Raw genomic sequence first — 24,421 nt, forward strand, 5'->3', positions numbered from 1 at the left:
GATATATATCTAATAGTGTAGTGTGTGATGGACTTTGTTCACACTGACTGATCGTCACGCGAAATTTCATTACTTATTGCTTCGTCCGTTTTACGTCTCGCCTTGTCAATTGGTCCACCTTTCAGTCTCCCGTTCTATTTTTAATCTCTCTTGCACCATTATATTTCTCTCGCAAATAACTTCGCGCAGAACGTATTGTGTGCGCTTGGCCGAGTTGTCGATGCACACTTCTTTTTTATTTGATGAATTCATAAAACGTCCCACCCCATCGAGACTGGTTTGCGTTATATTGAGATAAGATAATAAATGTTGCTACGTCGGTGATCGTGTCTGTTCGAAATTGTGTTCATTCGCCCTTACGTAAGACGATCGTGTGACTTTAATCAGCTCGCCCTTGAACGGAAATGAACGAACATGAATATCAGGCTTCCTCCGCTTACGTTTTAGCTTGTATGTCATGTATATCAAATTTACTTTGGTTTGCATTATCTTTTCCATTATACAATTATAAAAGCTATATATAGAACGTTTAATCACGTCAATAAAATTGAGCTGGAGATAATTTACGAGACATTCTAGGTAGCAAATTGAGATTATTTGTCATTATTTGGATAACATTTGACGCTATTTTGACAAAAAATTAACGAAAAAATAACGTCAGCTTGCTACTTGGAAATTAATCATATATATTAAAATGACGCGATTACCAAGAGGAACAAATCACGATAATGTCAGAATGACGTTAAAGTGAATTACAAATGACTGCAAAATGCTGATTTTGACGTCATTCTGATAATTTGTTCTGCTTTTTTTAGATTCTTTTATCAAAAACATATGACAGTTTTTGTAAAATATTTATCGAGTGGATAATAAATTTGCAGAAATAAAAAAAGTTAGAAATTCATGACTTTAGTTTACACTGAGAAAAATATCTGGTTGAAAAATTCTGATTATATCAATCAGAATTCTAATTATCTTAACTTAAAAATTCTAGTGGATTTAATAGAAAATTCTAGTTCTCTCTCTCGTCTACTTTTCAATTAATCCAACCAGACATTTTTTTCAACATTGCTTGCATTTGTATTTTAAATTTCATCACGATGGATTAGCACTTTTTGAAGCTCTAAAAGCTTCAACTTTTCAACTCTTTTGATTCCTCACAGACCGTAGTTAATTGAAAGAACGTACGTGTGCGTTTACGATGTTCGCGACAAATTGAAAGAAAAAACTGAATTGTTACCACCTTTACTTCTCGTCATTTGTTATTGTGCTATTCTTTTGCGAAGGAATTCTTTTTCGTCAGTCAGAAAAGAAAAAGATAAAAAAAACGATGTTGTTGGCGAAACTCGAGTGCGGTAATATGATCCGCGTGTTTTCTTTCTTCTTATTGTCAACGATATTAGATTCTTGACACTAGTCTGCTATACTTGCGCAAAAGAGAAAAAATTTCATTTAATTTCGTTAAAAAGGAAAATTGTACAGAAATCGAGAACAATCGAAGAATTTCAAACTTCGATGGTTCAAAAGTTTAATTCGTATCTTCATCTAGCGAGACTTCTTTCATCAGTCTTCCTTTCAATGAGTCTTATTTCTTTCGCGATTTGATCATCGGGTGCAAAAGCGAGAAGCATGATATTCTTTTCAATTCGAGTTTCCAAGTTTTAATATAAGACGACGCGAGGCCAAGATCAAGGTTGATTCTAGCGGAGAGCCCGTATTCCTTGCACGCGAGATCCTCTCATCTAGATCATAGGAACGAAGGCAAAGTGAGATGGCCGGAGATTTTGGAGATCGATTCTGGTGTGGGTGAGTCCGAATTAGCGCGCTAGAATATATGGCCTGAGACACGATGTAATACAGTATAAGAACAAGAATAAGGAAGGCAATTGGTTTAAAAATATTTGAGCTCTTTTTAAGATAATCAAAATTGTATTTTTCATCAATTTTTCAATGTCTTGCTTTAAAGAATATTTGAGGAGCAGAATTTTCGAAATACATTTTGTTCAAAATTTATAATTTTCAGAAAACGAGAAAGAAAGAAATTACACACACAAGAAAATTATGCACTTTGCAGAAAATAATAATATCCAATCAGTAGTAATATGTGAAATATTAAATAAATGTATTTTATTTGTCTCTAGTTAAAAAACATAATGCACTTCCAAATGTATATGTTTTTTCAGCATGTAAAACCTATTCTATAATATGCTCTTTGTTTTCTGTTTTTTGTTTTTATTCTCCTTTTTATTTTATTCTCCTTTGCAACCATTTTATCGACAATTGTATTTCTTGTTTCTTCTGTATTTAAGTTAAGTTTCTTAACTTTTATCTCAGGCGACAGAAACCGAAAAACAGGATAAGAAGCAAAAAGACAAGATATAAAAAATAGATAAAAAGAAGAAACAAGAAACAAAAAGCATATTATAGAATAGACTTAAATTAACAATGAAAAAATTTCTGAATATCTCAGAGTAGCTTATAATGGAACATTTAACACTAAACGTTATGCCACCTCTAATTAAAAAAAAAATGAAATTTGAACAAAACGCATTTTGAAAGTCTGCTCCTCATTTGTTAAAATTAATCGTCTTTAGCACCTAGTATATAAAATAGAATTTATTGCAGCAATCATTTTTTTATTCTTCTTAAAGAAAAAAATATTTTGATTAGCGTTTCACTAAAGATGATTTAATGCGAGGTCGAAGCATTTAAAGTTGTTCAACATTCAATTAATTTTTATTTATGTGCGAGAAATATGATTATTTATTAGCGTTAAATTCTTTGTTTATCTATTAGTATTGAAATTTATTCTTCAAAAAATTAATTTAATCCTTTTCGAAGAATTGTAAGCTGAAGAGTAACACGCCCAATGATATTGACATGATGAAATGAAAATCAAAAGAGTTTCTTTCAAGTGTGCGAAATAATTTCCGATTGTTAAAGTAAAATTAAATAATTTTTTATCTATGCGCAGAATTTTATAAAATTAATTTTTCTATTAACACTTTTTTAATTTGCTAATTAACAAGTCGATTATAATATCGACACACTTTTTCATGCTGCCTAGTAGACGTAGGAGCTTATTTTATCCCGTAGCCGCATCTTCCTGGTTATCGATCGCTTCTGGTAGTTATGCGTGTCGGCAATATTATACATATTTTATCAATTAAGAAAACTAAACCTATTTTTGGTCACAGTGAATCTTAGTGCTTAAATATTTCAGAATTTATATACATATTCAATTCTGCAAATCGTCGAAATCTTTTATATTCCCTATTTCTTACATTTTAATTTTTACACTTCATTGTGTCTCAGCCTTGAATGGAATGTAAGGCAATCTAAAATTCGCTAATGAGAGACGAATCCTCGCGCATTTTCTATTCTAAAATAAGCCAAATCTCTTCATCGGTCAATTGTGAAATGAAATTATCCAAGATAAATTCTTGCCTTTTTCAAAGTTGACAAAATAATATAGACAGAATCAAAGATCTATTAAATATGTAAATATAAAAAATATCGATTAAAAAAAGTCGCGAATTTTGTTTTCATATTTTAACGAACAAGGATCCGCTTGTCTCGCTAGAATCTCGCTTCAAAAGTGTCTTATCCAAGGATCAATAAAACCTCTAACTATAGAAAATTTTATCTTATCATTATCTTTTAGACAACCTGATTAGTATACTCGTTGTAAAAATATTTAAAGAAGTTTATCGAGCTAAGGCTTATCTTCCTTAAAATTTCAGATCTTCTTTATCGAGATAAATGACGCGATTATTCAGGCTAGCGCTTCAAGTATCGCTGAATCGTCCTTTGCATATAACAATTTGAGGGAAAACATTCATTGTATAATACTGCATTTTCTACGTATGTTGCAGCATTCAAATTTCAGGAAAATCTTTTGCGCACGATGATACAAATCGAGAATACTTTCTTTCAACTGGGTGAGAGTTGTTCGAGGAATTGCCTGATCATCTGTGATCGCGGTGCAATGGATGCCTCCGCCTGTTAGTACAAATCTTTAAAAAGAATTGATTTAATTAGAAAAATTTTCTCAGTAGTGAAAAATTAATGAGAAAAATTTTGCAGTCATTTCAAAAGATAAATGGGAGCTTATGATGGCATCAAACGGATGGAACAACGTCGAACTAAGAGACAACAGGTATTGAAATTAAAGATACAAGAAAGTTTATAAATTCATCACTCGTCTTTGTTTCTGGGACTGATATGAAAATTAATAAATTAATCTTCTCATGCTTTTTAATAATATTGCAGGTTCTATTTGTATATTTGTATTATATTTGTATTATATTTTACTCTGCTGATAATTTATTTAATATTTTCACCATAAAACAATTCATTTTTTCTCCCGTATTGATCAGGTATAACCAAATCATCCACATGGTTTCGGCCGCAAACGGCGCCGAGGAATTCTACTCCACAGAGGAACACGCGTGTCGCTCCGAAGGTGTCGAACTTGCTCGCGAACTCGATTACAAAGCTGCAGCTGCCTGGGTCGGTCATCCATACTTTGATGTCATCGATAACTCGCAGGATTTCGAGTCAAAAATCTGCCGGATGATCGAATGTGTCTGCCAGAAACTGGGCATCGACACCGGTGACCGGTTACGCGCCAGCAGCCGCAAGGTCAAGTTCCTCGTGACAGCGCCACTGCCGGTGGATAGCGAGTTCCCGCCTTTTCAGGATTTCGATGTCGTGCATAATTACCTCCAGAGCAACAATCCCAAGATGCAGGCCCGTTTACGCAAGCGCGGTCAGAAAGGTAAATCATCACCTTGCGATCGATAAAAAGCTCTTGCTCCCTTTAGTGATCCAATTGTTCATAAAAAATATTATCACTTGAAAGAGAAAAGTTTATTCATCATTATCATGGGAAAATTTGATAAGTTTTTGTAAGAATCTTTGAATTAATATCGCATCATTGTCACATTTTACTTTTCTACATTGAATGAAGATTCGAGTGATGATACAATTTGAATTTTCTATTCTTTATAAAAGGTCACTGGTCATACATTCACACAATTCGTCGACCAAAAATATGCGGCCAAGTAATCGAGGTGAAGACCCAGCTGACGCATCGAGACTACCTGAATATGTTGGCCCAGCGCGATGACTCGCATTTCACTATCTTCAAACGTCGTCGTTGCTTTCTAATCAACAATCAGTATTTTCAATTAGACATATACAGAGAACCGGCGCATCCCAGGTAATACAACATTCTCAACACTGAATGAATTAAAACATTGAATTAAAAGTAATAAAAAAACGAACTTAGTAAATCCAAAATATCTTACATGATTGATCTTTTTATACTTGTCGCAATAGCGTGTGCATACGAAATATATCTCGAGAAATATTTCGATTATATAATTAATTCAAGATTCAAATTAAATATTTAAATATTTAATTTTTAAAAGGCGCATCTTTTTCGCTTCTACTAAGACCCTTGCTTCATTCTTACGTACTTATTCTTATCTATTTCTTTATCGGAAGAGAAGAAAAAACAATATGTCTCTAATATCGCTTTAATATCGCTTTAAATAATATAACTCTTGCATACTTTACAGATGTCGAGGCTTAATGTTACTCGAAACGTACACAGCGTTGACAGCTGATAAGTTGAAAAACATTTTGCCTCAATTCCTCATAATCGAGAAGGAAGTCACCGGTAATCCAGACTACAGCATGTTCAACCTCAGCTTACTCGAAGAATGGAACAGTACTAATAAATACTGCCATAACTTGCATGGTATTGTATTGACGTACTTACATCCTGTAACTAAAAAATCTATTTATTTTGTTACATAAGTACATTCATTTTTGTATCATCTATTACTGATCTTATTAGAAAAGTTTATTTCTTATATACCTATAGTATATAAACATAGAAAAACGTGGTTCGATGATATAAATTTTTTCGGCTATTCGAGCTTCATGTAGTTCAACCGCATTAAATAGTAACTATCTGAGATTACTAATGATAGAAACTGCTGTATCTGAATGTAAACGAATAGCGCTTGACATTTTGCAGGCACTATGCAATTGGCAGACAATCAAGATATCCCGATTTCGAAGAGTCTAACGACCATGATACAAAGCAACGGAATCGATTGCAAAGCTGGTAGCACATTGAGTCCGATTATAAACTGTTATCAACAGACGATCGTTAACAAGAGCGTCAATGGCGCCCGAAATGGTTTGACCAACGGTAAGGCGACGTTTGCCGAGCGATGTAACATAAATGGCGATGGCCAAGAACCAGAAATTCGCAATGGCGATTCAACCATGAGGCCCGACGAAAGTTTGCGAGAATTAAAAGTCGATAAATTGCAGAAGAATGGATTTGATAATAGATTTTAAGGATATACGAAAAATTAAAGAAACAATAAAATCTCTTAATAAGTAATTCGCAAACAATTCTGAATTGTAACGGGGACTTAAATTCAGTATCAATGCGAATCTTATGAATTAATACTGAGTAAATAACTGCTAGTGCGATAGACTTCTAAAATTTCACACAGATAATATCTATTTTTTAATCAAACTTGCGTGTCGTACTTAAGGAATTTTCGTGGAGGGTCTTATGGCCAAGTTTCGTCAACGTCGATTAAATTTGAATCCGAATTAGGATCCAACGTAAATCTTTCAAGAATGTATGACGAAATTTAAACGAAATTTCAGAAAATCTTAAGATATTTAACAGATTTTTAAATAATACATTTTTCATTCTCTCCTAACATTTTCTTACAATTTTAAAAAATCTCTAAAATTTTAGATGAAAAAATAATATTTGTAGGAAATGTTGATTGAAATCACTTTCGTCCTTCGTGTAATTGATAAGTTTCATCACTTCTCATATCATTTCTTTTTGAGTTTATATAGGAAAGAGGAGATAAAAGATAAACTAAAGAGGAATTAAAGATGAATTGAACAAAAGTTAAAGTTACGCGACATTGATGAAACGAGGTACTAGCAAGTTTTCAATACAGCTCCACTGAATAAGCGATGTGCATTGATGCACCAAGTATTTGTACTTTGCTTTACTTTACTCTAGTTACTCTTCATATGCTTCAAATATTGTCCAACAACTTTTGGAAGCTCGGAAGAATGATTGTGATAGAGAAATGTGCGTATCGTATTACAAAAAATCAGCGTTTTGAGAACGTGAAATAAAAGAGAAATATCATTTAAAAAAACAATGTTATCGGGCCATATATCCTAAGAAATTATTGGAAAAGTCTCTTGAAACTATCGCAAAATTTCTGAGATGACAAGGAATTCAAATATGTTAGATATGTTAAATATCTCTGTAACGTACTTAATGTCAAAAAAAGTTACAAAAGATGTCAAAAATTTATGTTCCAACAGTGTAATATTTTGCGATACATAGCTGATACAGTACTGCAATGTCGAAATTTAAAAGCGAAGTTTTAAATTGAGCTATCAAAGTGAGCTATCAGATCTTTAGCACTTGCATAAATTTCTACATGTACATATGCCGTTAGAAATGCCTAGCCATTTGTATTTGCAGGAATATCGAGACATGTTTAAGTTGCACTTTCTTTTAAAAATATTCATACATTATGATTAATGGTTATTTGAAAAACGATAATTGTAAACTTAATTAAAATTAAACTAAATTCAAATTAAACTGAAACTAAACTTAATAATTTATAAGCAGGATTGGGTAAGACAACTTTTTTTAAAACTAAGTTAAAGTTAAAGTTAAGCCTGGCAAATTTAACTTAGTTAAGATATAAAGATCCGTAATGAAATTTGAATTAAAAGTTAAGTTAATAAAAAAAGTAATTGAAAAATTAATTTACATAATTTTTTACATAATTTTTCATATTTTTCTTTTCTCACAGCATATATATATATATAATGTGTAAATAATAATATATATATAATGTGACATAATTATTTACCTCAATACTCCTACAAATTCAGACGACTAGACATTTCTGACAATGTGTGTATGTACTAGAAAAAAAATTAACATCGAGATATTTTGCAAAATTCTTGAAGCACGAATTCAACTGCGGCAACTTTAGAGAACAAAATTCCTCGCATAATATTTTTATCTTCTAATTAAGAAATTGTGAATTTCTAAAATCTTTAGAGTAAAATTAACTCGTTTGATTACAGAGAATAATAGTTTTTTTTTAATTGGAAGGAAAGATTGAAACTTGTATAACACTTTTTAAGGCGTTATCCAATGTTTCTTTTACTACTATTTTTAAAAAGCTATCCTACACACACACACACACACACACACAACACACACACACATACACACACACACACACACACACACACATTTTATTTTTTTAAATTAAATTTTTCTGAATTTTCGATTTTTATACAAGAAAATTGAAAATTTATAAAGTTTCCTGACTAAGAGAGGATTGAAGATAGTACAAGGCTGTATTTGAAATATTTTCGAGCAATTAATATGAGAATGAATTCTTTTTTATTGTCGAGCAAACCAAAGCTTTTTTTATAGAGTATTCTCAAGCTTTCTGAGAGATTTGTATATATTTTTTAGTATATAGGAATCCCTAAGTCTTTAGATAAAATTGTAATCTGATAACTCACTCAAAAAATATGGCAATGATATAGAACAACTTATTGTTGTAATCATGGCGAATTCTTAACGATTGAATATATCAGTACTTAATAGGTGTTCTTGCCTATAGAAGTAATTAAGTTAATTGTATATAATGTGGCGCAATTATTTTTGAATCTATTATTTTTGTGATTAATTGTAATATGTGTTGTCGATGTAATTGCGAGAGATCTCACAAACAGTGGGACAAGAGATTTATTGGAAAAAAGATGATGATAGAAAAGTATAACTTACGAGATCCTGTATATTTTACTCGTGACCCTAAAACTTGGTGATGAATTTTGCGATGACGCTTATCCATATGTGTCGCTTTCGCATTTTCTACACGCCAAAGTAATCATTCACAAATTTTTGCTACTGTTTAGAGATGAAGTGCCTGTGAAACATTCATTCGCGGAAATAAAGAGAAATATATATATGTATATATTATAAAAAATATATATGTATAAAAACACGAAAGTCTATATTTTCATTCGATGATACAACGGTGAATTATCAATACGCACTCAGTTTACGTTTAGATAATGAATCTGAAGAACAGAACGTTGTACCCATAAGCATCTAATAAAACAATGTCACGTGCCTATCATGTCTTATGTCTCAACCATGCTAAATCTATTAAAACTATTTAAAACATTTCAAGAGAAACTCTTTCTTTTAAATGAAAAGTTAATTTTCACTTTAATTCTATAGTTATTTCTTCTACTTAACATCTCTAAATAACATTCCATTTAGGATGGCTTGTGATTAAAGATATATTTTAAAATAATGATTGAATGAAAAATTTTAAAGATTTATTTTTACGTTTTTATTTATTTTTTCTTTATTTAATTAAATAATTATTAAACAATTATTAAATCTTAATTAAATAATTAAGATAAACTTTAAATATTTGCCTTTTGCTGTAGCAGTCTTTTAAAGGTATTTATGCGTTATTATATATTTTATTAATATATTAGGTATTAGAAGAAAATACGAATTAAGCAAGACATTGTTTCAGCACAGCTGAATCATTTATTGGCAACCTGTTAGAAATCCTCACAAAGGAGGAGCCTCTTTTTTTCGAGTTACAGTTAGGATAATCTCTTAGTTTTCTACACTGTTTCTCTTATTTTGATCTATTATCGTAATTATTTATTATTATCCTTTTTTCCAACAGACAATTAACATATTAGTAAAACACTGTTTAACCACTTAGTCTTGGTCTACAATCTTTGCTTTAAGAGGTCTTAAATCATAAGTCGAAAGAAATTAAGTGACAATTTCTATCTTTAGACTGTTTTTGCGCAGTCTTTAAACTTTAACCATTAGATTGAATAGAGCAAAATCCTATTCTTATGGCCTAAAAGTTTAAGCTCTGTGGGTAATATACCGTCATTTACAATTTAGCTTACGGTTTATGGCCTCTTAAAGCAAAGTTGTGGACTTGCCCTTAGAGTGGAAAGTAAACATTTAGTTTGTTACGATCCTTCTATTTTGTTTCGATCTATTATCGCAATTACTTCTTTAAAAAGATTAATGTATTACTAAACTAACTTTTCCATCATTCACAATATCTACACGTTGTAATTATATCTGATTTAAGAGTATCGATTTGTCTCATCGATCGCAATGTAAGGAAATGTAAAGTAAAGATTTATCTTATAAAAAAGAGGGATATAATCGAGCAATTGCGCTTGGATTATTCCTAAATTTACAAAAACGCATGGAAGTACTATTGTGTTAGGTATGTAGGATTTCTTCGCATGTGGGTATAAAGAATCTGGAAAGCGGGATGTATTCCTAATTCGTCAAATATCATGACAGTCCGACGAAATTTCGATTTCGATTTCGGTCAATTTCGGACAAAAATCAGGGTTTCGGTTTTGGCCGAAATTAAGAGAAAAATTCGGTGGATAAACTGAAATTGTATAAGTTGCAACGTGCCGGTGAGTGTTCAAAAAACAATTATTTGATTTTAATTATAAATTCGTTGATTAAGCTTAAGACAATTTGAGCTTAAAACAAGCTTTGATATGATCCTAATAATAATAATTGATTTGATTTCTTTAAAAGAGACAATATTATTATATTATTATAGTTAGATATTTTAATAAAATCTTGTTTTTTAAAGAGTACATAAATTTGTCATGATTTCTGAAAATCAATACGGTCTCTATTAAATTAATTAAAAAAAAAATGTCGATTTCGACTCCGACTGAAAAATAATGTAACTCCGTTAGCTTTTCTTTCTCACTTTTTCTTGTAATAAGAAAAATTACTTATCTAAGCTTTGATTTCGATTTCGTTTTTGGCCGAAATTGAATGACAACCGAATATTCGTTTTCGTTTTCGGCCGGAAGTAAAAATGTGATTTCGGTCGGATTCATTATATTACATACTCTATGTATGAATTCAATCGTAAAATATTATTTGGTATTCTCACAAACAGTATTATCAAATATTTAGTAAATAATTAGCTAAAGATGATAAACATGAGAAAACGAAATAACAAGAAGACATGATTTATGCGTTCATTGCGTTACAAAAGATGAATCTTAAGAAGGCAGCATGCACCTGTTTTGTGCACATATTGAATAGTCTTTTGCGAATTTATATGAGACAAAAGTTTCTCTTAATTAAAAGTTCCTATTCTACACATCATATGTTTCTTCATATTGGAAGCATAAGTCGGAATTTTTTCTTTTTCCTTTATATATCTAACAATTTTTTTTGTTCGCGCAATCTTTTAAATATTAAGCTAGACCTTAGACGAGATATGTGCAAGATCTCGGTTAATCTCATTATACGCTAATGGATTTCATTTTGTTTTTTGATAGAAGAAAATTCGATTCTCAAAAGAGTAATATACGAATGAATTTAAAATTATTCGCTATGATCTTTTCTCCTATAATTTTTACTTTCTCACAATTTCTTGCCAAATTTCCTTCATAATTTTTGTTTATTAAAAGCGTCCGCAAGATCTGTTTAATATTTCGGAAAGATATTGCGCGTATTTTCCGATTCGCAAAAAATATACAACGACTCGGTTAGAAGACAATTTTATCAACCTATTACTATATCAAATAAAGAAATAGTATTCATCTAGTTTTGGTTTGTTGTTGCTGTTGTTGTTGCGCTTTAAACTGCTTATAGACTTTCTTACTCGGAAGCAACAGTTGGCACAGGCCGGGTCTTTTCTTACGCTTTCTGTTCGCTGTCTGATTATTCTCTTGATCTATTTCATTCTCGTCGTCGTTCACGAGCGGCAGTACCTGCTGCTGCTGTTGCTGCTGCTGCTGCTGCTGTTGTTGCTGCTGCTGCTGTTGTTGCTGTTGCTGCTGCTGCTGCTGCTGTTGTCCATTATATCGAGTTTGACAGACCAGCGTTTCCTGTGGCGTTCGTAGAGCCTCCAATTCGGCCGCGCTACGATGCAGATCTGAGTCATGGGCGAAAGTACAATTGTGACCGAAACGGCAACGACCCTTCCGGTAGTTCCAGCAAATCTTGCGACCGTTTATCATCTTCGTGTCGTCTAATGTGGGCGTCATCTTTACATGCTTCTCCAGGATTGCGCTCTTTGCTCGCTCCGCCTCAACAAATGGATTTAGGAATACTGAAGTCCTCAGTAACGTGGACGCGCTGTTGAAATCTGGCGTGGGTAATGGAAGCTTTTCTTTGGAAGCTGTTGTTTCAGTTATTCTTATGTGTCCATCATTATCCCTGTTGTTCTCCTCTTTGTTGTTCTCTTCTTCTTCATCCTCCCCGTCTGATTCCATCTTCTCCACACCCTTAAAGCTAACAGTGAGGCAATATCAGATTACAAAGAACAAGCCATATTCTGTATGTATATACCGGTTGCCGAACTCAAATGAATGCTTGGCAAAATATTCTTTTTTTTCATTAATAATATTGACAATAATATTAAGAAGTGTAATCTTTAAGCCTGATCTATTATGTACTTCCTGTTTCTTGCTATTATCACTTTTTACCTCTTGCCTTTTTATTTTTTATCCAGTTTCTTTGTTCTTTGTGATTCGAAATAAAAGTTAATAAGTTTCAGAAGAGACAAGAAACATCAGTAAAACAGTTGCAAAAAAGGAAAAAAATAAGAAAAAATTGTAAAAAGTAAGAAATAGAAAACAAAGAATATGAATTGTATCAAAAAAATAAATAGGTATTTCCAGCAAGAGATATCTATTAAACATAATATATATAAACATATATAAGATAACACAGTGTGACACAGTGAATAATTACAGCTTATTTGTATCAATGTAGATTAACTTTAACTTTTCTCTTGGGTTAAACTCTATCTCTTTACTCTATCTCTCTCTAATGAATAAATTCAATTAGCACTAGTACGCACTGGTACATATTAAACCCATTATATACTAATTTAATTTAAGTATAAAAATGAAATGCAAATATTTCGAATTATGAAATACATCTTTTACCTAATAGTATTATAATTGTATTTTATTATAATAATATTATAATAAAATATATAAGATCATTTTAAGATTTAATCAATTTATATATTTATATATAATGTTTATTTATACAAACATATCTTTATGTTATTTTATGTACGATAACTTTACTATGCACCAGTACGCACTGAGTGCGTCAAATCGAATTCGCTATAACTAATTCTTATTCTAGAATTAGAAGAAAGTAAAAAATAGGTTGACTCGAAATTAAACTTGAAATTATTCTACATTGATAGAAGTAAATATCCATATTATTTATCAATATTAATAAAAATGAAATTATCACTTTGTTATTATAGGTCTGTTTTCTACAGCTGAAGTAGTATACATTTTTTGAACCCAAAGTAAAATAAGTATATGCTTGATATTTGACGAAAGTGAGAAATAAATAAAAACTAGATAATTGCATCTTTTGATGGAAAGCATCCAATATGTCAAGTTTTGCGTTTGTAGGATCTGTCAAATTCAATTCTCATTTTGTAATGTGACAGATTCTGCCAGCCTCACGTTAGGCAGAAATGTTTGTCAGCATTGTGTTTTTCGCGGAAGATTAAACTGGAGCGGAACCGCGCACTCAATGATTGCGGAAAAAAAAAGAAAGTAGGATGCAATCGGAATTCGGAGGGCGGCTTTTACGCAACGTCCCAAACTTACGCATTATCCGAAACGTTGTCATCCGTCTCGCCGTCCGAACCGGAAGAAGTCCCGTAATCCGCAACCAAGGAAGCCATAATAACAAATATAAGTCAGTCAATTCCTACAAACTAGACAATTCTAACCGTACGATCTAATTAATCTAATCATCGCGCGAGACCAGATGCCGACCACGAGAAGGGGAGGGGATCAACAAAACCTTCATCGGCGAATTCTTGACAGCGCTGGTAGCGTTATCTTACGGCGCGCTTCCCAATTGAAGAGGAAAAGCGAGTCAGCCATTTTGTTGAAAGTATCAACGTGCGCTAATCTAATTGCTAATTAATTTAATAGCGGAAGTATTTATTGTGAAATTCCTAGCTATATTATATAATATTATTATTATTGTCCGTAATATAAATTTTTTTTCATATTAAATAAATGGTAAAAATTAATTATTTTATCAATTTTAGCTGTGATCAAAGTCTCGCTTCAAATGCTTTGATTGATCAATCAGAAGAAAGAATTTTAGAAATTAACCAATCAAAAAACGCTTTAAACCTTTATCATAGTCGCTTAATCATAGTCGTTATTTCCCTCGACCGTGATTAATCAATTCTTACAAATTAAGGCATAAATTGATAAATTATAAAATTTATGTTTACATGGTTTCGATTCACATCGAAGTTAACATTGATGTATGAAACTGATCAATCACATTATTCCATTCTTCAGAGGAATGGCTATAATTGACAGTTTCATAACATCGATATTAAACTTCGACAGATTCCGATTGATCGAAATTCGAATTTGTCCAACGATTTTCGCGTCTCTCCCGACAGAGAGCAGGTCGGTTCGGCGTTCCGAAAATTGACGCGAGCATTTCATTTATTGTCTCTCACTTCACTCCGTTTCCCTTGGCCGTGGATCCATCTCGCCGAAGTCGTCCTCCGATATAAGTGCGATTGTGATTAATTTCTGTATTCTCGATCTTCCCTTGTATCATTGACACGAGTGCATAAAACGCGACTATAAACAATGGCTGATCAGCAAGAGAACAAGGACTTCAGTGATGACGTAGCGGAGCAAAATTTTGAGAAGAACGGCGAGGCTGAGAGTGGTACCGGCGGTGGCGGCGGGGACGCCGTGGAGAATGGCCAGGATTCACAGGAGGACAGGTAAGACTTTTTCCATATTCCTTTATCAATCTACTGAGAAACTCCGGTAAGATCCGGCCGCGTGATCAGGCATAATTCGCGGCGTCCAGTGTCCCTCGGTAGTCCCGGTAATGGTAAATGATTTCGATCGGCGTTTGCGTCCCGCCGAGGCGGTTTCCCGCGAATTCAGTCGGCGTCTCTTGCGGCGGGTCCCGCTTCCGACACGGCACGGACAAGATGGCGATGAGCCGATTTGAGACGAAATGTAATCCACGCGCATCGGTCGCCCTTCGCTCGCCGATCGCTCGCTCGCGCGATCATCTCGCATCGCTTCGCCGCGACGCATTCGCCGATGCATTTCTTTTTGCTCCCCGGCGTCCCTCGCGAATACGGCGGAATTACGTTATTGTGATAGCTCGGACGCGTCTTTTTTTTCTCTCTCTCTCTCTCTCTCTCGCGTCGCGTCGCACCGACCGGCCAACTCGATAGCAAAAAAGACTCCTTCGCGTCGCATGTTTCGCACGTTGTTCTCAGACTTACTCTGTTGACTTACGTTTGATTTTTTTTTGCCGCTTTATTTCTTTCTTCTCTGTTTCCTCCTCCTCTTCCCCTCTTCATTACGTGATAACGTCGTTCAATGCTCCACTTCAATGCTCGCGTCGTTTGAAACGCAAAGAGTACGCGGGCACGACAGATCTGACGTCACTTTGCAGCTCGGTACCCTATTTATCAAAGAAATTGTTTACAAGTTAAATATTTTTATATACAGAAATATTAAAAAAAAAAATGTGAATTTTTATACAATTGAACAATTTTATTGCATCCTACCGATACCTTATGCACTCGTAGTAAATCTGTTTGAAATATATTGCTTAGTCAAATAAAGATAAGGTAAATATGTAATTTTATATTCATTACTATGCTGTGATTACAATTTTACACATGTGTTATTTATTATGAGGTATGTGTCCATCTGTTGTTTTTTTTTCAAGCTTTCTAACTTTTTTTGTAAATTTTTTCTTTCTGTTCTCACTTAGCCGATTTAAACTTTCTTCTAGTCCTATAATTAATGGAGGGCAGTCACAATTTCATCATTGATAAAGTTTGTATGTATATGTAGATCTACTTATAATATACTCTCTAAGAAATGACATTTGTATTTGTATTTCTATTTTTTTTTATAGAATATAATTTTGAAAATCCACATTCGAACAAGTTACGAGTCATCCTTTCCTTATTCACAGTACAGTTTACGGTCAAATTCAGATTAGTCAATTGCTCGAAAACGATTGACAAATCCGTCCAATGCTTGTGTGGGATCTCTCTGAATTGAACTGTGAGGCTTCGTGAATGAGCTTTGGGGTCGGAATTATTGTGAACAGTCGAGCATCGAGTTCTCAAGTCCATCATGTTACGTCACGACACGAAAGTACCTGGAGTCAAATCGAGTTAAATGTTACTTGAGATCAAATACGTGTGTCGCAGCGACACACACTTGCCTGCTGGATAATACAGAGTAGAGTAATTTCCGCTGATTCGAGTGATATTTGGATTATTTGGGCATGAGCAAATGCACAGAGACACTAGGATCAATGCAAACATCTCCAATAGGCTCCGGAACGCCATTAACGCAGTTTCTGTGACTTGGTCTGCAGGTGGCTAAAACGTCCCAGTGCGATTATGGCGGGCTGCTTGCAACTGGCTAACTGTGACCTGACCTGACAACAGATACCGGCGAGAGACTGGTACCCATGGTATTTATCATCAGCAATAGATGATATGAAAACGACATAATGTATATATATATATATATATCTCAATAAACATATATAAGTACAGACTTAACATCGCTGGGAAAAAAGTTAAGGAAAAGATAAAAACAGCAAAATGTGTACATATTGCAGCTTGTTATTTGAATGTGAAAAAAAAGTATGAAAAATGTATCTCGAGACTCAAGACAAGTCAGTCGTATGTAATGTAAGCCTTCTTGACGAATTGTAAGATAAAATATCCTTATATGTACAAGTGTCTGATGTAATGCATAATAATATTGTTTAAAAAGAACTCCAATAAAAAAAATAACAAAAAATAAGAGATAAGAACTTAAAGCAAAATCGTGCAGTGACCAATCTTAATCTGTTGTAATGTGGAAATTAATTTTTAGCTTTCCAATATAGAGTTGCAGTCGATCTACCACATGCTACTAATTTGGGTCAATTAATAATCGGGATTTAATTGTAACTTTAGAGAAGTTATTTGTATTTTCTTTAGGGGCAGCAGTATCTCAACTGGAGTTGTAGCTTATTTGGATCATCGTAACAGTACTTTACTTTTTTTGATGCGTTTTTTTCTACTACACTCACACATATACACATATAATATATTTATGCATATGTACTTTTTTTCTAAAACTTTTCCTTTAATACTTTTCACTTGTTCACTTGTTATATAAAACTTGTTATATATGGTGTTCAAATCGAGCTGTGTGGTGTGCAAAGCCGCCGACTCTTCGTAACTTCAATTTTACTACGCTATCGCGTAGCAACTGTATATGTAATTTGTACAATAACATACATTTATCTTGATAAAAGTTCATTTGTTCTAGGAATATGGTATTTTGTAACTTTTACCTTTTATTCATATCAGTATAACGAATCTTGTTTAGTCTCATACGCAAGGAACGTTTATTTTTCCAAATCTATATGTAGGACAACACCTACATTGTGTATTGCTGCAATTGGAATTCCTATTCCCTATTAGAAATAGCTATTATCATACTTGTTAAATACAACAAAATTTTTTGCAGTGCCTTTTCCAGATAGCATCATGGATCATCCATCAATTACATTCTATTAAATTGTAGTACAATTTTAATTTGCACAGGAATGACATTAAATCAATATTAAATTCATTAGAAGCAATTAGTTTAATATCTCTTAAAAAATCTTTGTTCTTTGGTAAAATAAATTAGTTCCATTGCTTTGCAGGTTGACCGGAAGTAATCAGGATGATTGATACAGGCACATTCAATTCCTATTTCTCTCTTTCGTTTACTTTTTAATATTATGTGCCTATATAAATTCAATTAAAATAATATTACTACAATTATCATAACACCGCGATATAGCGGTTGAAAGTTAGGGCGGCAAACATATTATTCTCTAATTACATTTGCTTAAAATTTTTATTTCTGTTTATTGTTTACAGAAAATTATTTGTCGGTGGCTTGAGCTGGGAAACTACTGACAGTGAGTATTCTTATATTTAATAATTTCCAATCGTCGATAGATTGTGTTTTATCCGGAAATCTGTCACGAATATCTTTTATCTATTTCAGAGGAATTAAGGGAACATTTTAGCACTTATGGTGACATTGAGAGTATTAATGTTAAAACAGATCCTAACACAGGAAGATCGAGAGGTTTTGCCTTCATTGTTTTTGCAAAGGCCGAAGCTCTCGATAAGGTAATTGAAAAAATTTTTTTTTAATCTGTTAAAATGAAAAAAGTATTATGAATATATATAGAAAAAATATATATATATTACAAATTAAAGATAGAAGGGCTCTAAAGAAATAAATCAGTAAAACATAATGCCGATGAGTCGAACAAAATGAACGCGTCTAATTAAATTCTATCAATATAATACAATAATTATAGACGTTTCGGATCCTTTTCAATATAACAAAGAAATTAATTACAGAAATAGAATTCAATACTAAGTAGTTGTCAAATAAAACCGTAAAATTGAACTGGAGTAATCCATGATTACACTGTTATGATTTTTGTGTTCGTTAATATAAATTGGAAAACAACACAATATTCTTATTACTGAACACAGACTAAAATTTTCTCATGAGTTTAATTGGGAGAATGTTAAAATTTTAGACGAAGAAAATTTTTTTTTTTTAAATTGACCTCAGAAATGATTTTTATTAATAAATGAATTAACGGTTTGAACATTAAAAGTGACACGGAATTTATTGATCCACTCTATTTAAATTTATTTACAAGGACTTGATGTTTCCCTCTCTTTACTTTTGTTTATATATATCATGATTTTTATCATGACTTTCACACGCACTTGAGTGCGAACCAGAAAGACTTGCCTTGACGTAATCATGTAAGTCAATTTGTCAGAATTAAAGCTCTATTCTCTTCTAAAATTGTATATAATTTTTAATATTTTATATTTTATACTCTTCAAATCAATTTGGAAATTCAATAAATAAACGCTTAACATAATTACATTTGCAAGAAATTACATTACATCTGATCGCAGATTACTCCCGTTCTGTTTTATTTGATGACTATTTTTAAATTCTATTTCTGTAATTAATTTTTTTGTTATATTGAAATGGATCCGAAACGTTTATAATAATTATTATATTATACTAATAAAATTTAATTATAATATTTCACCTTGTGCATGGCTCTGATTGACATTATGTTTATTGTTTTATATATATTATTGTTTTTAATCTAATTTCTTGTAGATTATGTCAGCTGGCGATCATGTCATTAACAACAAAAAAGTTGACCCCAAGAAAGCGAAAGCTAGGCATGGAAAGATCTTCGTCGGTGGTCTTTCAACGGAATTGTCTGATGACGACATCAAGAACTTCTTCTCACAATTTGGAAACGTAAATATTTTTTACTTGGAAACGAATACAAAGAATAAGTCGAAAGAAAAAGAAATTATTGCACATTTCTCTTCCAGATTGTCGAGGTAGAGATGCCATTTGATAAGACAAAGAACCAAAGGAAAGGTTTCTGCTTTATTACATTTGAATCTGAGCAAGTAGTCAACGAACTTCTTAAGACACCCAAACAGACTATCAATGGGAAAGCTGTAAGTTTTATCTACAGTAAAATTGAATTTTTATCTACAGTAAAAAGGAGTTATTAAATTTAAAATTCAACTTTTTTATTATTCAGAAATCAACAAACACAATTTTTTTGATCCATTTTGATCTTGTTTAACAGGTGGATGTAAAAAAGGCAACACCTAAATTGGATGGAATGGGTGGAATGCGTGGCGGAATGATGGGTAGAGGAAGAGGAGCTCGTGGCGGTCGAGGTCGCGGATTCGGAGGACAAGGTGGATGGGGACAGGGCTACGGAGGCGGTTATGGCGGTGGCTACGGCCAAGGTGGCTACGGCGGTGGGTACGACGGTTACGGGGGATACGATTACTACGGCGGCGGTTACGGAGGTTACGGTGGTTATGATTACAGCGGATATGGTGGTGATTATCTTTTGTTCTTTTTCACATAGCAGATATATAGTAAATTAAATTTGAATTTATAAGTAATGTCCCAGGGTGGGGTACTTTCTGTCAATGAAATGGTCAGTATCCTGGCGATCGGAGGGTATCTTTGCAACATTCTTCTAGGACTAGAATTCTCATTCGAATTGGTTTTTTTTTTGTATAGTCGATGTTAATATTTTCTTTTTTTACTTCTTGCAATGAAATCTCAATGGTACGTGCGGATACTGACTCCATTGTACCATGTGTTTCATGAAACGCAGATGGCTATGGCTATGGCGGTGGTAATTACGAAGGTGGCTACGCGGGCGGGCGCGGTGGTGTACGCGGTAAAGGTACGCATTACAGCGTTCCTTGATATATTTTACTACCCATTATTTTGCTCTCTCTTTCTCTCTTTTACATTTAGCTTTACCACCGCTAGAATTGCACCCATCCTTGTAACCCATTGTGATTGCAATGAGAGCAATTTAATCCCCAAACTTACAATCTAATAAATATAATACAATTTAATAAATATAATCTAAATTTCGATTAATTTTGATTGTAGAAGTGTCAAAATAGAAAACTTTATTTACTTTGCTTTAGTCATTTTTGCTTACAAATTCGTGTTGCTTAATCATTGTTGTATATCAAAATAACAAAAAAAAGGATGGTGAAAAAATTACTAGAACCTTAGAGAGATGCATATCAAAAGGAAGGATATGGAGTAGTATGCAGCTTACTACCTTAGCCTGTAGCCTCTTTGTTCTTACATTATTGTCAGTAGTAATATCTTTTTTCGTAGTACTTCATTGTTGTTAGTAGCGTAGTGTATTCTTATCGAGATGTGCGTGCGTCATATTATAAGAGTTTCGATCTGTTCTACGTTATTAATTTGTACAATTATATTTGTAGCTACATACTTATGCTATAAAGGTAAAAAAATTAATGGTACAGTGTCGACATTGTTTCAGGTGGCTCCGGCTATGGTGGCAAACAAAGAGGAGGTGGTGGTCGCCAAAATCAGAGGCATCAGCCGTACTAACGAAAATCCTCATTCGCGAACGCTGTGCAATTCGCGTTGTAACCGCTGGTGAGTTGCCGCATAATCGAATCTTGATCTTTTTTGCGTCGTTGCTTTAAGATATTTCTAGCGGCAAACTCTCTCAATGTTGTTTTACCTTCGTTAATATTAATCATTATCAATGTTTATTATATTTTTGTAGAACATTAATTTAAATTAAATGTCCTAGTTTTTGTTACTTCAGCTCTCTTTTTGTTGACAGATGTCAATGAATATATATTTTACATAAAACCTGATTTGTAATTTACAAATACACGGCATACATATACACAACGTAGACTACTAATTTTTTTTCACAGGTACTCTTCCTCACTACTACCGATCTCTTCATTCGTCCAATCATCATTCCATTAAGTCGCGCTCCTCCTAGCAAGAATATCGACAATTTTTCAACAATGTGGACAACTGCTGCTACGAAATCAATCACCGAAAACCATGAGACCGGCGACAGCAGTAGAGATTTCATTTTGTATTTAACTCCGATTTATATTATTCCGCGATTATATGCTTTCCTTTCTGCCGTTTGTAGTGCGAGCTTATGTCGTTTTTTCTCCTTTTTAATAGTATGTTCACGGTAGAAAAGCAAGCATATAAAATCACCGACAGATTTTTGAATGTAATACCGAACAAAAGTGAAGTATCCAACAGTATAACAATCTTGCAAAAAAAAAGTAACGTTGCCGTATGATAGATAATGGAATAAGAATAGTTGTATAAAGATACAATGTAAGCACGACAACACGTGCCTCGTCAGAAAAATGCGTCGTTATTGAGGAATTGCGCATCCAGAATTATTCCCATTTATATAAACCTAGTACCTTATCCCATTACACTTAGAGATCGGGAAGTTTATTTTTGTGATGATGAAACAATTAATTTGTCGAACGAATCTGCAGTATTTTATTGACACGGATAGAAATATTAACTTTTTGTTATCTGAGAAATAACAAATTAGAACCGATTTTTATTGGATATTAAACAATTAAATTAAAAAAAAAATTAATATTTGGTCTTTCAACTATTTTAGACTCTGATTCTTGTTTCGCGATTGTTTTTCCAGTCAAAATTTCATGCGAAGTGGTAGGAAATAAAATTTGTGTTGAACATAATTATATCGATTATGTAGCTTGAAGTGAAAAGTATAAAAGTGAGCAAAGTCGCTAGTTATTGACCAACGAAATTATAAATATTTTTATATCTGCTCATTTTTTTCGTCTTATTTCAAGATATACATTCTATCCTTTGTTCGCATTAGATCTGTTCGCGTTGCTTACATCTTTTTCACTCAACATCTTTCTCTTTCTTTACACTCGATTATATATTTCAAAACTTTTGAAAGTAAAAAACTTTTGAGGATTTTAAATAACACGAACAAATTTATTTCTTGCACTGTTTGCATTCAGAATTTTTACTTTTCTTTTTTCAACGCTCGAATATATATTCAGGTTTGTTTACTAGCACTTTTTACACTCAGTATTTCACTTTCTTTTTAACGTCTGAATATATATTTGTCTTATTTTGAGTGCAAACATTTTAATTAAGAGATTTCAAGCAACATGAACAAATCTTTTATTTGTTCCAAGGGCAGTTAGTCGTAGCCTTATTTTACCATCATCTAAAGTAATTGCTAATACGATTCAGTCTGTTCTTATATTTAAGACTATCTTAAGTACAATTTTAAAATAAGGCCTTATAAGCCAATCACCGATATTCATAATCGATCCTTATATTTGAGATAGCATACGGTCAACGCGATGCTACAAATATTTTGAGCGTTTTTTGATTGATCAATTTATAAAATTCTTCCTTTTAATTGGTTAATCAAACGCTTCAAAACATTTAGCGAGATTTTGACCATAGTCTTAAAATGTTATAAGCCACTTAAGACGATCTTAAAAAATAAGAACGGAATATTCAGTATACAGATGATATTCATAGTCATTTTTTTTAGACTTGAGGTGCTAATACAGCTTTCTAATTGATTCATGATATCAGCCTATAAACCAACATGTAATTAGATTATAACATCTCAAGATCATGCTTAAAAGCATCTTAAATATAAGGGCTGACTATGGTCAGTGTTCACAGTCTGTTCTTATATTCAAGCTCATCTTAAGTATAGTCTTAAGATGTCGTAAACCAATCAGGAAGCCGTATTAGTATCTTAAGACATTACTTAATGGTTTACAATGGGCAATAACAGTAGTTTTTCTCACATTTTTCTCACTTATGGTTGGCCGATTTTTATACCTACTCTTTAATCCACTACTGCCCATTATAGACCATGCATAAGATGACCTTAAAAATAAATTATTTTTTATAAATAGTGGCTTATAAATACCAGCCAAAAGCTGTAATTAAACTACAGGAGATCGATTCTGTATCTTGAAACGAAGTGAAAATTACAAAAGTGAGCAAATTTACTAGAATACTGATAATGTAATTGGTTAATACCAAGTAAACTTGTTCACTTTTGTTTGCACTTGCACGCAGTTCGACTGCACACTCTACATCGGCTTGTTCTTAGTTATTTCTCATTGCTTCAATGAGATTGACCTAGTTTCTATCGAGGGTTTAAACCAGATCAGAATATAAGAATTAATCAACTACAGTTGAGCATTCCCTTGTCATTCAACTGTAACAGAGGAATATTCAATTATAATTGGTTGGTTCTTACATTCTGATCCGGATTAAATCCTTGGTAGAAACTAGACCATTATCTGGGTTATGCTTCGGTCTTAATCCTAAAATCCTAAAATTTAACCAATATGGAATACAGATTTCAGTTAGGATTAATTAAGACTGGCAGTCTTATTAGCTGAATTTTAGAATTTTAGGATTAAAGCGGGGAGCACAGACTCTCGCCTAATCCATAATACATGAGACATAAGAAAATGAACCAATCAAAGTGTTTTATTTCCTTCCTTTCCGTGAAATAAAGAATTCTGATTGATTGATTTTCTTATGCCTCATTTTATGTGTTATGTAAGAGTCTGTGCTCTCCGCTTAAGGATGGTCTCCAAAAAAATCCATTTTCTTTAGATTTTTCTGAAACTTATAGAATAAATTTGTTCTAGTGTCCTGAACATATGTGCTTTAAAACTCAATACTCGGAGCGGGATTAAAAATCGAAATATTCCACTTCAAAGTTGAAGCATTTAATATATATATATATATA

The 24,421-nt window shown here is 32.7% G+C and overlaps 3 protein-coding genes across 6 annotated transcripts in view; 2 read left to right on the plus strand and 1 right to left on the minus strand.

Annotated features, from left to right (window-relative positions):
• LOC108693179 (TRPL translocation defect protein 14) overlaps positions 1–6,745 on the plus strand; it is a 17,487-nt gene extending 10,742 nt beyond the window's left edge. For both annotated transcript variants that reach the window (XM_018201993.1, XM_018201992.1), the window contains 6 exons: positions 3,876–4,004; positions 4,087–4,159; positions 4,380–4,780; positions 5,017–5,224; positions 5,586–5,767; positions 6,050–6,745. In XM_018201993.1, coding sequence (XP_018057482.1) covers positions 3,876–4,004; positions 4,087–4,159; positions 4,380–4,780; positions 5,017–5,224; positions 5,586–5,767; positions 6,050–6,378 — 1,322 coding nt within the window. In that variant the 3' untranslated portion in view covers positions 6,379–6,745. The remainder of the gene's footprint in view (positions 1–3,875; positions 4,005–4,086; positions 4,160–4,379; positions 4,781–5,016; positions 5,225–5,585; positions 5,768–6,049) is intronic.
• Positions 6,746–10,783: 4,038 nt separating this feature from the next.
• Positions 10,784–13,966, minus strand: LOC108693098 (alpha-protein kinase 1-like). 2 transcript variants are annotated; one of them, XM_018201798.1, is made up of 2 exons: positions 13,774–13,966; positions 10,784–12,424 (listed from the first exon to the last, which is right to left on the minus strand). In XM_018201798.1, exons 1-2 carry the CDS (start codon positions 13,848–13,850, stop codon positions 11,728–11,730), a joined length of 774 nt encoding a protein of 257 aa, XP_018057287.1. In that variant the 5' UTR covers positions 13,851–13,966; the 3' UTR covers positions 10,784–11,727. The 2 variants fall into 2 exon arrangements, with proteins under 2 accessions (XP_018057287.1, XP_018057288.1); XM_018201799.1 differs by having other exon boundaries at positions 10,784–12,417; positions 13,774–13,843.
• Positions 13,967–14,672: 706 nt separating this feature from the next.
• Positions 14,673–22,242, plus strand: LOC108693136 (RNA-binding protein squid-like). 2 transcript variants are annotated; one of them, XM_018201882.1, is made up of 9 exons: positions 14,673–14,930; positions 18,117–18,157; positions 18,247–18,374; positions 19,405–19,551; positions 19,629–19,760; positions 19,895–20,156; positions 20,441–20,512; positions 21,134–21,252; positions 21,543–22,242. In XM_018201882.1, the coding sequence occupies exons 1-8, from the start codon at positions 14,791–14,793 to the stop codon at positions 21,202–21,204; spliced, it is 993 nt and encodes a 330-aa protein (XP_018057371.1). In that variant the 5' UTR covers positions 14,673–14,790; the 3' UTR covers positions 21,205–21,252; positions 21,543–22,242. The 2 variants fall into 2 exon arrangements, with proteins under 2 accessions (XP_018057371.1, XP_018057372.1); XM_018201883.1 differs by lacking the exon at positions 20,441–20,512.
• The last annotated feature ends 2,179 nt before the right edge of the window (positions 22,243–24,421 follow it).

Source organism: Atta colombica, unplaced genomic scaffold, assembly GCF_001594045.1.
Source record: "Atta colombica isolate Treedump-2 unplaced genomic scaffold, Acol1.0 scaffold88, whole genome shotgun sequence".
Classification (NCBI taxonomy): Eukaryota; Metazoa; Arthropoda; class Insecta; order Hymenoptera; family Formicidae; genus Atta; species Atta colombica.

Coding starts and splice junctions, on each gene's coding strand:
- LOC108693136 (XM_018201882.1), top strand. CDS start 14,791: ATGGCTGATCAGCAAGAGAACAAGGACTTCAGTGATGACGTAGCGGAG. Junction 18,375..19,404: donor AGGCCGAAGCTCTCGATAAG/GTAATTGAAAAA, acceptor AATTTCTTGTAG/ATTATGTCAGCTGGCGATCA. Junction 20,513..21,133: donor CGGTGGTGTACGCGGTAAAG/GTACGCATTACA, acceptor ACATTGTTTCAG/GTGGCTCCGGCTATGGTGGC.
- LOC108693098 (XM_018201798.1), bottom strand. CDS start 13,850: ATGGCTTCCTTGGTTGCGGATTACGGGACTTCTTCCGGTTCGGACGGC. Junction 12,425..13,773: donor GACAACGTTTCGGATAATGC/GTAAGTTTGGGA, acceptor CCTCACTGTTAG/CTTTAAGGGTGTGGAGAAGA.